Genomic DNA, 18083 nt, shown 5'->3' with positions numbered 1-18083 from the left:
ATCTTCCAACGATTGTTCGATTATGTACTCGGAGTACACATTAAATAACAATGGGGAGAGGAGGCAGCCTTGACGTACCCCTCTTTTGATATCTACGTAAGAGGTGTTTCCAGTTGAGGGTTGGAACCTTTTGTGTTACACAGCAAAATAAAAACACTAAATCACCAAAACACTTTTACTTTTATACTGGACGCGTGTTTCGCTATCCATGTAGCATCTTCAGCAGATGATTATAAACTCAAAGCCACCACACAACCAGTTTATAATCATCTGCGGATGATGTTAACATGGTTAGCGAAACGCGCGTCCAGTGTAAAAGTAAAAGTGTTTTGGTGTATTGTGGTGATTTAGTGTTTTTATTTTGAGGTGTTTCCAGTTGATGTTCGGACGCATCCCTTATGGTTCCAGTATATATTACGAATTACAATGATGTCATCGTTATCCTGGAGGATGTCTATTAGTTTTTCATGTTGTGTGCGGTCGAAAGCCTTCTTGTAGTCTACGAAGCAGACATAAAGATCCTTCTTTACCTCCAAGTATCTTTCAGATATTAAGGTTAGGCCCAGGATGGCCTCTCTTGTTCCTGTTCCTCTTCTGAAGCCATACTGCGATCGACTTGGTAGTTGTCGCGTATGGATCGTATCCGTATTAGGAAATTAGCAGGGATAATTTGGGCCCACATAGCCAACAATAGACAACAATGGGCCCAACTACAAAACGCGGATTGCTTAATACAAAACAAAATTTACTTAAATTAAAATTAAAGGTTAGATCGATATAAATCTTGCAAAACTGGAACCTGGATGTAGATCCATGAAGCGATGTAACTCCGGACCCGACACTTTTAAAATACCGGATCTTTCAAAACGAAACTTTCGTTCAATTACGGATTTATTTATTTATACTCCCTACAAACACAATATTAATAATTGTAATTACATACAGAGAGTTGAACACATTTAAATTTAAAATTTACAAGGGAAAGAAAATAAACAGACATAAACAGATTTAAAATTCAACTAATTAATAAACAAAAAATATAACATAAAGAGGAGATAGGAACGTTAATAAAAATTAAAATGCCCCCTCAAATAGGGTGGTTACTCGGTTTTTTTTTCTCAGGTAAGATTTCGACAAACGATGACAGAAAAAATGCAGATGACTTCCATACCAATCCATTTATTTCACTAAAAAAAGTTTTTGAGAATTGTCAAACTCTTGCCCAATTATAGGTTATAATTTTGTGTCGAATTATGTCAAATAGAAATGATAAATATTTTGCATTTTGGACTGTGTTGTTACTTGTGTTTCGTGTTTTTTAAAATTAAGTGAAGGAAAACTTGAGGGAAAATTAAGTGTTGACCCAGACCATAGTTTACAGTTAATATTCGGTGCACAGAGACCGCCAGAGACACAGTTTGCCAGAGACTATGGCCAGAGAGTTGTATTAGCTACAAATAAAGTTGTATACCATCTCGTATATGGTACCAAAAACTAGAATATCTGTAAAATAATATCACACGATAGGTAAATAATACATTTTAGTACTGCAGAAAAAAATTAAAATTAAAGTTAATTAACCAAGATTTTTTTTCAGTTTTATACAGGTTTTTGTTCACCATATTTTGAAGTAATCACTTGTCACTCAAAATTTAAATATATCTTTGAATAAGAAGACTAAGGAAGGAGCATAATGCTATCCATGTATTCATGCATGGTGGGCGGAAAAAGCACTCTAGGGTGGGGATCCTTGACAGTTCTGTTTGACGATTCATTTGACACATTTGAATTTGATTTGAAATTTTGTGGATTTGTCAGTCTTTACGGAGCTTATTTTATGTTATTTATTCTACTACTGATAGTTGTATAAATGTAGTAAATCTAGATAGAAATTGTGGTAGAACTTAAATTAACAGTGACACTATCGCGATTTATCGAAAAAGACTCTAAAATAGTTGGTTGTGTAGCGTGCGGTAGATCTCGGCAAAAATCGAGTGAAATAATGGAACAACTTTTCGCTAGTAAGTGACTATATAATATACATATGTACGTGTAGTAAACCGATCATTTATGAAATTCACTTAAATTAACTAAATTATATATTTTCTTGCATTTTAGCTTTTATTTATTACTTGTCAAAGATTAGATGTCAAAGATACGTTAATTTGACTTATAAAATAATTTTGACTTACCTGCTTCAGTAGCGTATCGGATGTTTGTGTTAATAAATACTTATTATAACTTATCTATTTTTATTAGAATTATATATTTTTATAACAATTTTAATAACTACCAACATTTATTCACAACGTAAAATAAAACAACAAATTATTGAGTCTACCCCACGTCTACCCTACATCATAGTTTTACATTTTTTAAATAAAATTAGAACGACACTGATAAACCGGAATTTAAGTCGGCCATATTTGAGGCCCATCGCGGTGTACCTAAGATTTTTGATATGCTCCTTCCTTAGTCTTCTTATTCAAAGAAATATATTAATTATGCATTCTAATTGTACCAACTTATTTCTTTGTAAAATAAAATAAACTACTTTAAAATTAAAATGACAGACACATATATCACTGTCAAGGATTTTGTCGTTGGACAGACTATACCTAGATGTCTACAATCAAAGGGATCCACTAGATTATCACATTTACCTAAAAAACTATTGCACTGGTCCAACATAATTCTAAATGGTGAACAATCTCCACACTCAGTAAAAAAGGGTTTAACATTATTCCCTCTAAGTCTCACCTTAGGAACACAATATGCTTATATAATTAATTAAGAATAAATCTTTATATTTAAGGTTGTTAGTTATACACAAAATAAATAAGATTGCCGGTCTTATTCTTCTACTTTTTAGTGACACAAAACCAAAAGTATCGAGCATGCTTCTGTAGATAGGAGATCATATATGGATATCGAAGGTTTTTCCTGACATAGAGATATCTTAGAAATCTCTTTTGCACTTTTTCTATTTGGTTATTATTTACATAAGCTTCCGGAAACCACACTACAGAAGCATACTCGAGATGTCTCACTAACGCATTATACAACTTTACTATGCTCGATATATTGACAAAATTCTTTGAATTTCTTATTACAAATCCTAGTACCCTATACGCTTTACTTATCATGTGATTGTAATGGGCATTAAACTTTAGATTTGACTGCATGACGACTCCAAGATCCCTGAACTCATCCTTTCTACATAAAATGGTGTCATCTACACGATAGTTGAAATTTATCGGTATGTCTTCGCGTGAGAGTGGTGTAGAAGCATTTATCTTTATTTAGTGACATTCTATTAGTTATAAACCAAGCATTTACTGCATTTATATCTTCAAGCAGAAGAAGGCAATCCTCCTTTCCATGGACCGTCCTAAACATCTTAAAGACGTCAGCAAAAATTAAACATGATGAGTGTTTAAGGCAACTTGGTAAATCGTTGATAAATATTGCGAACAGTAAGGGGCCCAAAGTAAGTAAGTAAAGTAAGCAAGTTAGTAACTCGTGGTTTCCAATATTGCAACGACAGGCAAAAAAATAAGTTCAGAAATTACCAAAGCACCATCAAAATAGATTTAGTAGACATTTTGCTAGACTTTTATCCGAATCCACCCTGTAAAGGTTAACCGAATGAGAAAGAAATGGGACAAAGCAATTCGACGGTTACCAAATTTGTGATATTACACTTTTGAAGGTATACTGTTGAACGGCAAGTAAAAAGTGGTTGGTTTTTCTAAGATTTATTGCCACTAATTATAGATAATAACCGTCTGTGTCGGTCGAGAGGAAAAAACTAGACCGCTTTTACGGTGGTATTTATTTGTGTGGAAGTAGCCGAATTAAAATTCTTCGTCTGCGATTTGTTCTGTCCCTGGGAAATTATCCTCCGGTGTGAGAGAAAGAGAGAGGTAAATTAATTTTACGAAACACATTATAAAGGCATTATAATGGGTATAATTTGGTAAATTATATATATCGTCGCCGTCGTCGGTAGAAAGGCACCTGGTGAAAATTGACTTTTTTATTGAAGACGGAAAACACCGGTTTAAGAATGATATTTGTTTCGGCAGATAAAAAATTCTGTATATTGTGATTTAAAAACATTTACCTGCTAAAAATAAATTTTATAATTTTTCTCTGAACGGAAATTATAAATAAGGATATCAACCTCTGACAAATGATACAAATAGACACACCTTCCTGTACAAAACAAAGGTACCCAAGATATACAAACAAAAAAGTCTATTGACGAAGATCGTATATAATTATATGTATAGGGTGTTAAAAACGCACTGTCAAATTTCTGGGGATAATTTCGAAATATCCGAAATACGTAGCTTTAAAGATACAGAATGTTAGACATTTAAAAAAACAGTTTTTTTGTAATGAGTACAAAAATATAGTATATTGTTTTATTAGGATAAAAATTACACTTTTTGTGGCGAGGCTGTACGTTTGGCGAGTCGAGCGTTAGCGAGTCCGACATACAGGAGAGGCACAAAAAGTAATTTTTACTCCGAATAGAACATGCTATTTTTTTCAAACGTGCCACAAATAATTTTTTAAACAATTTCAAGCGTTCCAACTAATATAAAAAGATAAAAATACCTTGCATGTAATTATATATCGAGAAACTATGCGGTTAACGCTCGTTGAATTTGACACTTTATGTTTAAGGATAATATATTTTCGTACTTTTGTACTTAGGCTTTTATGCTTAGACTTTTTTTGTGCTAAGTGCTTTACTTTTCTGCCTAGGCGTTTAAATGACTTTTTTATATTGTCAATCACATCGCAAAAAATAATACTTTTGCGACGTTTGACGTTTCTTTGTGACGTGTCGTAGGTATAAAAGTAAAGCACTTTTACACCTAAGCACAACAGTATGAGCATAGTGTCAAATATTACGAGTATACCGGGTGCGTCTCAAAAGTGGCTCACCCCTATTACTTTTTTATCTTTTGAGATAAAAAAACGAGATTTGGTATGTTAGTATATGACATAAATTAGGATTGATTGTCGTATTCAATTCTTTTCGGTCGCTTCCTGTTTCGCCGGAAATAACTATAACTTTTGATTTTTAAATGGCACTCTCGGTATTTTTTTTACTTTATTCGATAGAAAATAACACTCCGAATAGAATGACATATCATATGTCAACTTTTGACATTTTCGATTAAAATAAAATTGTATTTTAAATTTCAATCTAGAGTGCCATGGTTGTGTTAAAAACACTAATTTTTAATCAAGGAGGATAATTTGGAACAATAGATTTGATCGTCTAATATTTTTAGTGTCTTGTCCTGGCCGGTTAAGAGATGCCCATATCGTATTTTTAGTCATATCTCAATTTTTTCAAATGGAACGAGTGTGTCTCATTAGCATATTTGGAAAAGAATTTTTTACGAATGATTTGGTACCACCGAGGGTACCACACATTTGATATCTCCAAAAACACTAATATTTAATCAAGAAATCTTGGAAAAATAGATTTGATCGTCTAATGTTTCTAGTGTCTTGTTCTTGTCAGTGAAAAGATGTCCAAAGCGTATTTTTAATCATATCTCAATTTTTTCAAATGGAACGAGTGTGGCTCATAAGCATATTTGGAAAAAGCATTTTTTACGAATAATTTGGTACCACACACTTGATATTTGAGTCAATTTTCGTTATGAATCGCATGTTGGCAATTTCAAATAAGCAATATTCGAAAATGTCCAAAGTTGACTTATGATATGTCATTCTATTCAAAACGTCTTTTTCTATCGAATAACATAACAAAATACCAAGGGTGCCATTTAAAAATCACAAGTTGTAGTAATTTCCGATGAAACAGGAAGTGACCAAAAACAATTGAATACGTCAATCAATTCTAATTTATGTCATAATATACTAACATACCAAATCTCGATTTTTTATCTGACAAATAAAAGAAGTTATAGGGGTGAGCCACTTTTGAGATGCACCCGGTAGTCCATTTTATCTCATAACTTAATTCAAAAATTAGTTTTAGTTTTATTTTTTTACAAATTGCTTATCAAGTTGTGAAAATGAGTTACATTTTTCATATGGGGGTCCGTTTACCTCCGGCATACTTTCTACTTTGATAACTAACCTTCCCATTGTCCCAAAGCTTCCCAACTTTTCATCCTTGGTACAATAATCTGGAGATTTCGAAATATACACCAGCTCATCGGAGAGTACGGCCTTCTTTTTCGTTTTTTGTTCGAGACGTTCTACAGTTTTTTGCGACACCACTTTTGCAGTGGTAAATTTTTGTAACAATTCCTTTCCTATCTTGATCATCGGTGGTAAAGCTTTCCAACAAGTCTTAATATTACAGGAACCCGATACACCATGACACTTGCATTCGTTATGAACACTGGCTGTAATTAACTTAAAAATATTTGAATTAATAATGAATTCATTTTTATGGATGTATCGTTACCGAAAAGAAATAAAAATATCTGATTTATGTAAAAAACTATAGGGTTTAGAATTCACGGAAATAAATTAGTGAGGATCCTTTTATAACATATATTTTTCTTACCAGTAGAACATTGTATACTTAATAGAATAAATGATGCAAACTTTGAATATCTCTCCCATTTATCGAAATGACGTCATTATTTTTATTAAAGTAGGTATTTAAAGTTGTTATAAATTTTCTCTACGTAAACAAAAAGAAATGATCTAATTTCTTGTGAAAAAAATATTCTAATTTTATACAGGGTGTCCCATTATTCCGTGGGCATAGAACTACGTATTTTTGGACTCGAAATAAGTTCATTGGACACAATTTACTTTTATACAAAAATGCTTAGTTTGTCCGCTAGAGGGATCATCAAACTTTAAAAAGATAAACATATTTTTTCAGATATTTTAAGAACAGTTATTCCGACTTAAATGAGATTTTTGGTGTATATATTTTGCTAAGTGCTTTAACATTTGACTTCAAGAAGACATTTGACTTTGAGAACAAGGACCATTCTACGAAAAAAAAAATGAATAAAAGAAAGAAAAGAAGAAGTCATCATCTTAGACGGGTTGATTAGGTAAAAAAACCAAGTTAGAGGAAGTGCGTGGATTTGCAAAAGGTGTTGTGAGAGGTCGGAAACTTTTACAGGGTGAGTCTTAAATAAGTACAAATATTTTAGGGGTAGTGTAGTTCGACCACAGAAACACATTTAAGAATTTTTTATCGCGAAAATATATTTCTTTAATTTTGGAATTTTTTGAAAAAAATTTGGGATTTTTTTTTTAATTTTAATTAAAAACAAAATATTTTCATAATATGACAACATATGTAGTAGATTAAAAAAATTACAAGAAAGCAAATCCAGATGAGATCCAGCGGTTCTCAAAATGTAAGCGAAAAATCATTTTTTTTAAATTTTCAAAGTAAAATATCTTGGTTATTTTGGACTTATTTATAAAACGGTAAAGAGAAAATATATTTTTTATCGAGATCTACTAGTCCTGAAAATATTTGCACTTATTTAAGACTCCCTGTATATATTTATCACATATTTACCTTCCTTCCCATTTTAATGTTATGAAGATTAACGATGGCTACTTCATTTTTAAATACATCGTTTTCCTCATTTAAATCTTTGGCTCTTTTAGTTTTTTCGATTTTTAGCAGATTGTGTTTTTCCACGTTATCTATAAATCTCTTCGAAAATTGTGATGCCCATCTAAAACAAAGAAAAATCTGTAAAAATAATACTAAAATATTTTTATCTTTATACCACATTATAAAAAAGATCCGACAAGCACACTGAGCTAATTTTTTATAATGATTTCTGAAATTAACTTTGATGACTTCGAGGAAGACATTTTTTAATAAATGTAAAATTTTTAAGGAAATATTTGCCATTTTTGTAATACATGGAAGCCATTATCATGAGAGCGAAGATTATGAGTCACTGATTAATCCTAAATACTCGTATATACATATTTAAATCCAGATAGATAAAAATCCAGATATTTCTAAAATCATATTACCTGACATTATCTCCACATCCTCCCCATTGAAAACTATCTGTAGGCGAGTTGATTGGTTTGCTCGCGCATGTGCATTGATGTAAATTGCCACTTGAACATGCACGTGCCAGCGTGTACACCAAGGCCGCCGAGCTAATGGCGTACACATATGCTTGCTCCCTAGTTGCTAAAAGAATCATGATTTGTATCAAAGACCACTAGTATAAACAAAAATCATTATTATCTATTTTACAGATTATTACCTTTACAATAACAAAATGAAACACTAATTCTAAACAATACTCCAACACACTTTTACTGTTTAAATAAACTGCAGATGTTGCTAACATGGTTAGCGAAACGCGCGTCCAGCGTTTAAAGCAAATTGTTTTGGTGTATTGTGGTAAATTAGTGTTACAAACTATCTTACAAAACAAATAAATTTTTGACAATTAAGTAAATTTGATCGACGACGTATAAGTAAGACTGTCAACAAAGTTTTGTTTTCTACTGCAAATGATAAATTTATGCGTATTGAAACATCGCTAAAAATTTGAAAGAAAATAACAAGATCGTTAATGGCGGCGTTTGGTAGGTATTGGTTTGTTTAGCGTGTTTAACGATTTTTAGATTAGATGTGTGTCCGTAGGTACAGTATAGGCTTAAACACTTAAGATGGTGGCTAGGAAATGGTATTTTATGCCTGGATGCGGTACAATGACATAAATTAGGATTGATTGGCGTATTCAGTTCTTTTCGGTCACTTCTTGTTTCACCGGAAATGACTACAACTTTTGATTTTTAAACGGCACCCTCGGTCAGAGTCTCGGTATTTTTTTTACTTTATTCCAGGGTTGGCATGATTTAAATCAAATGATTTAAATCGTGATTTAAATCAAGTGATTTTTTAAATTTTAATCATGTGATTTAAATCAAAAAATTAATTTTATTGAAATTTGTTTTATAAATCAAAAAATAACTGTAAAAGTTATAAAAATCTATCCTAGAAAACTATCAAAAATATTTCTATAACAGATAATAAATCGAAAAATAATTGTAAATTTTATAAAACTATATACAAATCTCTATTCATCAATTTAAATGTTGAACCGATTTTTGAAGTAATTTCGTGTGAATCCATAAGACCGTTAAACGCAGGAATTTATTTTAAAATTTATTTATAAGTGACAAAAATTCGCTTTTCGAATACATATCATTCGCCGACTAGTGCAGAACTAGGTTCTTCTGATATAGAGACTATATCTTCATTCCCGAAAATCTATAATCATTGTCAGAAAATATGTTGTTTTATTTTTTTTGAAACGTTGATATGTTTCCAAATTCTTACCGACCGACATTTTGATTTGCAGTAAGTACTTTACACTTTGACATTAGATAATACTATTTTCATTCTCGACTTAAGACGATTTCCGAACAATAGTGTATAGTTTTATTAATAGTAGAAATTATTAGTAGTGGGAACTATCGAATGAATACTATCGAAACATTCGATAGTTGCAATTCATTCGAATAATTCGATAGTAAGAAAACATTCGTTGAAAACTATTCGAATAAAAATTATCGAATAGATCCGTCATCTGCCTTGAAACATTGTATTCTAGTAATTTGGCAGCAAAAACCATTCATTTATAAAATTCATTCATTTATAAAATTCATTCATTTATCAAATTCATTTATTCGTTAGGATCGATTATAATAAAATATTAACTGAATTTTAGTTGTCGCCCGGCGACGTAGGTTTCTTTCCGAGAAACCCGACAGCGGTCGGTGGCAAAGAAGCCGGCATCTTTGATTTTTTGCGGAGTCGGATAAAAATAAGGACACATTATTTTTTTTATTGAGGTGCTAGTATTTACACAGAAAATACATAATGAAGGGCGCTGTTGCCATATTTTGGTATTAGTTGATATTAGCAAAGAATATTATTGTTTGGCTTTAGTTATAATAGTTAGGGATAGTATGTCTATATATTCTGCATTTTTTTTATTAATATTCTGTTGTTACACTGCAATAATACTTGTTATTTTGGATGTAGGAAAATGATTTTTAATGTTTTTAAGCAAAGACTGGTTTAATAAATAATAATAACAGTAATAATTTGTTATACCTATTAACAACAAAATTTGAAATCATTTAATATAATAAACATTTTTTTTAAGTAGTAGCAAAATATAAACAACAAATTTGATGTCAAAATTATTTATATTAGATCCTATTTAAAAATAATATAGTCTCTCAATTTTTTGTGGCAACGTTGGTTTATTAAATAATAATAATTACAAAACTAATTTGTTATATTAACAACAAATTTTAAAATCATGAAATATAAACATTTATTAATTTTCTAAGCGTGCAGTGTAATGCAAGGAAAATATAAATAAAAATTAGAAATCAAAATTATTTATATTCGGTACTTTATATTACTATTTAATAATAATAATATTTACTTTTACTGGTATTTACTTACTAAAAAATAAATGAAATATTTCTTCGCAAAAAACTACATGTAAGAGAATTAGCATAAACAAAATACAAACATCGTTAACTTTTTTTTAAATTGGCACGTGTAAAACTTTTAATTTAATTTTCTCACCCCATAGTCTGAGTTCGATAACCATTTACTTAACCACATTAATTAATATAATTATTAAGTTCAACTAATTCATATTATTAAAACATCTAAAATACAAATATGTATTTTTAAAATTAATTGTAAGTTCATCTCATCTCTCTTAAAAATTGCTACTTCTCAAAATTTCCCATTAAAAAATAGACCATATACCATATAAAATTAAATAATTGAAAGATCGGGCTACGGAAAATCACACAAACTTTCGGAAAAATTTTGACCACCTGCACACGCACACAATCGTCAATTAAAAAAACTACTATTTTAGTATTTTAAATATTTTAATAAACGCAAAAATAGCACAGTATTTATAAGGCGAAGTTATAAAAATTTGGAAGAACTAATAATGCACTGACGCACACAAAAATCAAACGAATACTAAATTTCATTTATCAAAAACATTCGATAGTCGTGGCTCAACGATAACCATTTAGTCGCACGGCGAGGTTGTCACATATGCTTTAGTATACAAATGAATGAATGATTTTATTCGAATAAAACCATTCGATAGTTGAAATCATTCATTCAGAAACCATTCGATAGTCTAATTCATTCGATAGTTCCCATCGCTAGAAATTATACTTTTTTTGGCGATGCTGTACATTTGAAGGACCATCGTAAAGCTATACCATCTAAGCTTTTCCAACGTTACAAGGAGGCACAAAAAGTACATTTTTACTCCGAATAAAACACTATTTTTTTAAAACATTACAAATAATTTTTTAATCAATTTCCAACATTGCAAATAATACAAACAGTAATCGAGAAACGATTTGTACACTCGTTGAATTTGACACCTAATATCAGTTTAATAATATATTTATGTACTTTTGTGCTTAGGCGTAACAGTGCTTTACTTTTATGCCTATAGCCGTTAAAATGACAAAAATTAATACTTTTGAGACGTTTGAAAAAAAATTGGCGCCGGGAGGCACGTATAGCCGCCCATACTAAAATATGTTAATATCTCGAAAACTGCGACTTTGACTGATTTTGATGTTATTACAAATTTTGTTGCAAATATTATTCCTAATCTTAATTTGAAAACCGCGTTTCGCTAGCTACTGTAATTTTGGAGTTACGATTTTTTTAAATTTTTAACCACCTCCTATACCCCCTTACCAACCCCCACCCCCACCAAAAACTAATGGCCAGATTCTCGGGTGCCACAGTATTTTTGTGCCAAATTTGGTTAAAATCGGTTCAGCGGTTTTTGAGTTATCGTGTTACAGACGGCAGACAGACAGACAGACAGACACCACGAAAATATTTTGTATTTAGGTCATTTATGACCCAAATAACTCATTTTGAGTGAAATTAAAAAACCTTTTTTTTTGCCGATCCTAATAGCCTACCATACCTACTGGTATGGTCGGCTAAAAATACTTTTGATCTGAAACGAGCGACTTTTTTGAGGAATATATTGGTGACCGATGTGGAAAAATGACACGCCCCGTAGAATTGTTAATGTTATCGGTATCGCTCAGCGTTATTAAGATTTAGCCATTTAGGATAGGGCTTTAATTGGAAATAAGTCCTAGTCATTTGGAAATCCGATTTAAATATTGTTTTGAATTAAAATCAAAAAAATCTAATTTAAATAAAAAAAATCCGATTTAAATAAAAAAAATCTGATTTTTTTGATTTTTTTAAAAAAATCATGATTTTTTCCAACCCTGCTTTATTCGATAGAAAATGACACTCTGAATATAATGACATATCATATGTCAAGTTTTGACAATTTCGCTTAAAACAAAATTGTGTTTTAAATTTCAATCTAGAGTGCCATGGCTGGGTTAAATACACTAATTTTCTCATATACAGTACGTCTGCTGTATATCTGTGTCTATGAAAGGAATGCGGACAAAAACAATTAAATAAACAACAATATATTTGATACGTCAACTTGACGAGTACGTCACCGCAAATCGCTCCGCCCACTCATTTTATTAGCTACTTGCAAATTTGTCGAATTTTTATTGATGGGACGCGTCGTCTAACTTTTTACGAAAAACATCGAGAGTATATCGTTTCAATTTTTGTTTTCACAAAAATGTCAATTTTTTCAAACAGAACGAGGGTGGCTCATTAACATATTCGCAAAAAATATTTTTTACTAATAATTTGGTACCACACACTTGATATTTCGAATCAAATTGTCGCTATGAATCGCATATTGCAACTTCAAATATACCTACACTCATGGACAAAATTATCGAATATTTTTTGTTACCTACCACTATTACTCGAACAACATTCTATATTATTGTTGTAAATTTATAAATTTGCTAATGTTATTCGTCTAGTAGGCAATTATATTCATTTGTTTTAAAATATTTTGACATTTAATTAATTTTAATAGCGTATATTTTCTACAGCCCTCTTTGAGATTTAAAAATTCCTTACACATAAATCAAGAATTATATTGAATTAAGTTATTTGTAGTGAATTTAAGTAATTTGTTAGTGATCTTTATTTGTTGTTTTCTCTATTTAAAAGAAATATGCCACCAATGAGGTATTGCAGTGAGGCTGAAGCGGCACATATTGTAACTTTGTATGAGGAAGGATATAGACAAACAGAAATCGCTCGGCGTCTTAGAAGAGGTCAGTCTACAGTGTCAAATGTTTTAAGAAGATATCAAGAGACTGGATATTTTGTACGAAGACGCGGCCAAGGACGCAAAAGGTGTACATCGGCAATAGATAACCGTTTTGTTTTGTACTTAATTCTACTCGAAATCGCACATTGACATCCACATACCTCAAAAATGAGTCACTAAATGTAACACAAGTTAATGTTAGTTCGAGAACGGTTAGAAGAAGATTAAAGGAAGTGGGTTTAAAGCCAAGACGACCTGCCAAAGTTCCACGTCTTCTCCAAAATCACAAAACTCGTCGATTGCAGTTTGCCAGAACACATATTCAGTTGAATATCGAGGACTGGAAAAAAGTTCTATTCACTGATGCGAGTAGAATACAATTATGGAAGCCAGATGGACGAAATCATGTTTAGAGAAGAGTCGGGGAACGATACAGAAGCTGCAACCTCATAGAAATTATTGGACGAATGAAGATCATGTTTTGCCATATGTAGGCCTCATTGGATACGACATATTCCTATTTATGCACGATAATGCTTGACCACATGCAGCTGGCATAATGACTAGTTATCCTGATCTAGTCCAGATTCAAATATTAGATTGGCCACCATATAGACCAGACTTAAATCCCATTGAGCATTTGTGGGATGAGCTAAAACGTCGCATACGATGAAGAAATCCTGTTCCAAATACACTAGAACAGCTTCGATATGCGATACACGAGTGGAATGCAATTCCTCAAGAATAATATATTCAAACTTTAATTAGTAGCATCTGTGGTAGCATGCTGTGAAGGATGCAAGCAGTAATTAGAGCTCGAGGTGGGAATACTCGTTATTAACTATTCCCTATTTTTTCATTCAAAAGGTTTTACTTACTTACTTCTGAAGCATTTAAGTTGAAACTAAGTATCCTTCATTTTCATAAATTTAACATTAATTTTTTTAGGATTTACTGTCAATAATAATTTAATCTCGAATTTAATATTCCTTATTTAAAATGTGTAAAATATATTGTGCTTTCTTGTTTGTTGCATATTATTAATTAAAATTCATATACCTACATGAAAAATTTTTTGAAAATTTAAAATATTCGATAATTTTGTCCATGAGTGTACCATATTCGAAAATGCCAAAAGTTGACATATGATATGTCATTCTATCCAGAGTGTCATTTTTTATCAAATAAAGTAACAATATATCGAGGGTGCATTTGAAAATTTAAAGTTGTAGTCATTTGCTAAATTTAATCCAAATTTATGTCATATACTAACATAACAAATCTCGATTTTTTATGTGAAAAAATAAAAAGTTATAGGCGTGAGCCAGTTTTGAGACGCATCCGGTATACTAGAAATTATTAAAATAAATTGAATATTACAGTAATATTTTGTTTAATTTTTTATGTGAATTAATGACAAAAGTCACAGGTTACAGAACACAAAACCAAAAAGAAGGAAATAAAAGCATAAAATAAAACTTTTATTTTTTTTAACCTTAATAAAGAAACTTTTATTTATAACTGAGTAATAAGAAAAAGATATATCATTCATCCAGAACTTTTTGGCACACGATTTATTTAGCTCTAACACAAAAAAATCCAAATTTTTCTTTAATGTTGCGGTAAACGTCCGAACCACCGGGACAAGAAAAAAACCTGCGATATTATTACTGTTTCGTCTCACGTTTCGACGTCAACTCGTCTCAAAAGCCAGCACATCGCAAAAGTCCTCCTTTATCATAGGAAAAGTAAGAGAATGCAGTGAGTCGGTGGGTGGGTTTCATTAGGCGCGCAAAATGGGGTGGAAAATGGTGAAAAGGGCCTCGCGCCAGACGAGATCCCTTTTATTTACTTCGGTTACCTCCATTCAGTGCTCGCGTGCCCGGAATTCGAGATGACTGATGAAACGAACGAACGATGGACTGGGGAACGCGAAATAAAGATGATGAGAAAGATTCGGGATAATGCGGCAGAGTTATTTTTACAGATGGACGAAAAAATGGGCCTTTTAAGATGGAAAAGCAATTATATCGATGTAGGAATGACTATTGTTAAGAACCTTGACTTTTTATCGGAAAACGTGCATTTTTTACTTATTCTAGAATGATTTCTAGAAGAATGCTAGTTACAAATTATATAACTGGCATTTAAGCCTCAAATTATTAAACAGAGTTAGTTTTTTTAGATGATCTTTGTCTTCTATAATTCGTGTATTTAAATCTTTAAAATAGCCTCTACACTAGTAGCGAAGGAAGCCAAAGTTTGAGACGCACTCGGTATACTAGAAATTATTAAAATAAAATGAATATTACAGTGTATATATTTTGATTAATTTTTTATGTGAATTAATGACGAAAGTGGTCACAAAACTAAAAAGAAGAAAATGAAAGCATAAAATAAAACTTTTATTTTTTTTTAAACTTAATAAAGAAACTTTTTTCGATAACTCAGTAATAGGAAAAAAAAGCATTCATCCAGAACTTTTTGGCACAGGCTTTGTTTAGTTTTAACACAAAAAATTCCAAATTTTTCTTTGCTTCGTTTTTCTTTAATGTTGCGGTAAACGGCCGAACCACCGGGACAAGAAAAAAACTGCGATATTATTACTGTTTCGTCTCACGTTTCGACGTCAACTCGTCTCAAAAGTCAGCACATCGCAAAAAGTCCTCCTTTATCATAGGAAAAGTAAGAGAATGCAGTGAGTCGGTGGGTGGGTTTCATTAGGCGCGCAAAATGGGGTGGAAAATGGTGAAAAGGGCCTCGCGTCAGACGAGATCCTTTTTATTTACTTCGGTTACCTCCATTCAGTGCTCGCGTGTCCGGAATTCGAGATGACTGATGAAACGAGCGAACGATGGACTGGGGAACGCGAAATAAAGATGATGAGAAGGATTCGGGATAACGTGGCAGAGTTATTTTAACTGATGAACGAAAAAATGGGCCTTTTAAGATGGAAAAGCAATTATATCGATGTAGAAATGACTATTGTTAAGAACCTTGACTTTTTATCGGAAAAAACGTGCCTTTTTTACTTATTCTAGAATGATTTCTAGAAGAATGCTAGTTACAAATTATATAAGTGGCATTTAAGCTTCAAAATATTAAACAGGGTTAGTTTTTTTAGATGATCTTTGTCTTCTATAATTCGTGTATTTAATTCTTTAAAATAGCCTCTATACTACTAGCGAAGGAAGCCAAAGTTGGCCGAAATCGAATAGTAAAGAAGGTTATTTCTTGTTTCCTCGTGGACTTTTGCTTTGTCTTTGCTTATTTTCTATACCGCGTGCGTTTCAAAAATGGCCCACTCCTATAACTTTTTTATTTTTTCAGATGAAAAATCGAGATTTGGTTTGGTATATGACAAAAATTAGGATTGACTGACGTACCTATTCAATTATCGTTTTCGATTAGTCCCTGTTTCACCGGAAATCACTACAACTTTTGATTTTTAAATGGCACCGTCGGTATTTTGTTACTTTATTCGATAGAGAATATCATATGTCAACTTTTGGCATTTTCGCATATGGTTTAACCGGAAATTGTAACATGCTATTCATAACGACAATTTGACTCGAAATATCAAGTGTGTGGTACCAAATTATGAGTAAAAATATTTTTTCCAAATATGCTAATGGGCCACCGAGTGAGCCACCCTCGTTCCAAAACATTATATCAAATCTATTTTCCAAGGCTCTTTCACTAAAAATTAGTGTTTTTAACACATCCGTGGCGCTCAGTGATATTTAAAATATAATGTTGTTTTAAGTGAAAATATCAAAAGTTGACATATGAGTGTGATTTTCTATCGAATAAAGTAACAAATATCGAGGATGTCATTCAAAAATTAAAAGTTGGAGTAATTTCCGGTGAAACAGGAAGTGATAGAACAGTTTTTTGGTATGTGGTGTTTTGATTAAAATACATTTTTGTTTGTTTTGTATTAACACATAGCGTAATTTTTTTAATAAAATAAGTCGATTAGATTTTTTCATTTTTATACAGTTTTTTTACAAAATTTTTAAGTAATCATTTGTCACTAAAATTTTAAATATTGTATTTATTCAAAGTAAATACCTATATTAATTTTCTTCTGTGCGTTTCAATTGTACCAAGTTATTTCTTTGTAAAATAGAATGAACTAAAACTACTTTGAAATTAAAATGACAGACACATCCATCACTGTCAAGGATTTTGTCGTTGGAAAGACAATACTAATTTTAAAATAATGTGAACTTGGCTAGAATTCATTGATTTTGTTAAATATTTTCATTCTGTATTACCTCTTGTTAAATCGGGAGTAAGAAAAGGTGCCGTTGTAATTGAAGAACAATTCCATCTTCTGTCGCGAAATATTTCTCGACACGTATCGGAAGCCAGCATGGCAGCTTTTTGTATATGCGGCATTGTTTCCATTGAATGTCGACAAAGTTTTGCTTGGATTTTAACTAAACCGTACCTGAAAATAGAAGTTTTGAAATAGCTACAAATTATAGGCTTTACAAAGTGATCCAATATTATAAAAATCCCAATATTTGATCAAAACATATCACCTATGACCTAAGATTGATTTTTCATTTATTTATTACTAAATAACTATTGTTTTAGTGCTTTACGTACATTTTTTATCAATATGCAGGTTGATATAAAGCTTTTCCAAAATAGTGATTTTGTATATATGTTACGGCTAAAATGGAGACTTGGCTAATTTTAAAACTAGCCAGCTATTTTGCAAATTAATTAAAAGCGCTGTTATTTTGAAGCAATCCGTCCATTCTTGCAAAATAGCAGGCAGCCAACGGCTAGTTTACAAACTAGCTGGTTAGTTTG

General features: G+C 31.4%; 1 protein-coding gene across 1 annotated transcript in view; it reads right to left on the bottom strand.

The window, feature by feature from the left end:
- LOC115889533 (protein Wnt-11b-1-like) overlaps positions 1–18083 on the bottom strand; it is a 369661-nt gene that overhangs the window by 2775 nt on the left and 348803 nt on the right. The window contains exons 3-6 of the mRNA XM_030909565.1: positions 17537–17712; positions 8026–8191; positions 7553–7715; positions 6134–6414 (exon numbers count right to left, since the gene is read on the bottom strand). Coding sequence (XP_030765425.1) covers positions 6134–6414; positions 7553–7715; positions 8026–8191; positions 17537–17712 — 786 coding nt within the window. The remainder of the gene's footprint in view (positions 1–6133; positions 6415–7552; positions 7716–8025; positions 8192–17536; positions 17713–18083) is intronic.

Source organism: Sitophilus oryzae, unplaced genomic scaffold (genome assembly GCF_002938485.1).
Source record: "Sitophilus oryzae breed Bouriz unplaced genomic scaffold, Soryzae_2.0 scaffold_815_pilon_pilon, whole genome shotgun sequence".
Taxonomy (NCBI): domain Eukaryota; kingdom Metazoa; phylum Arthropoda; class Insecta; order Coleoptera; family Curculionidae; genus Sitophilus; species Sitophilus oryzae.
Note: the sequence above shows the minus strand (reverse complement) of the source record. Positions and strands in the feature narration are given on the sequence as shown.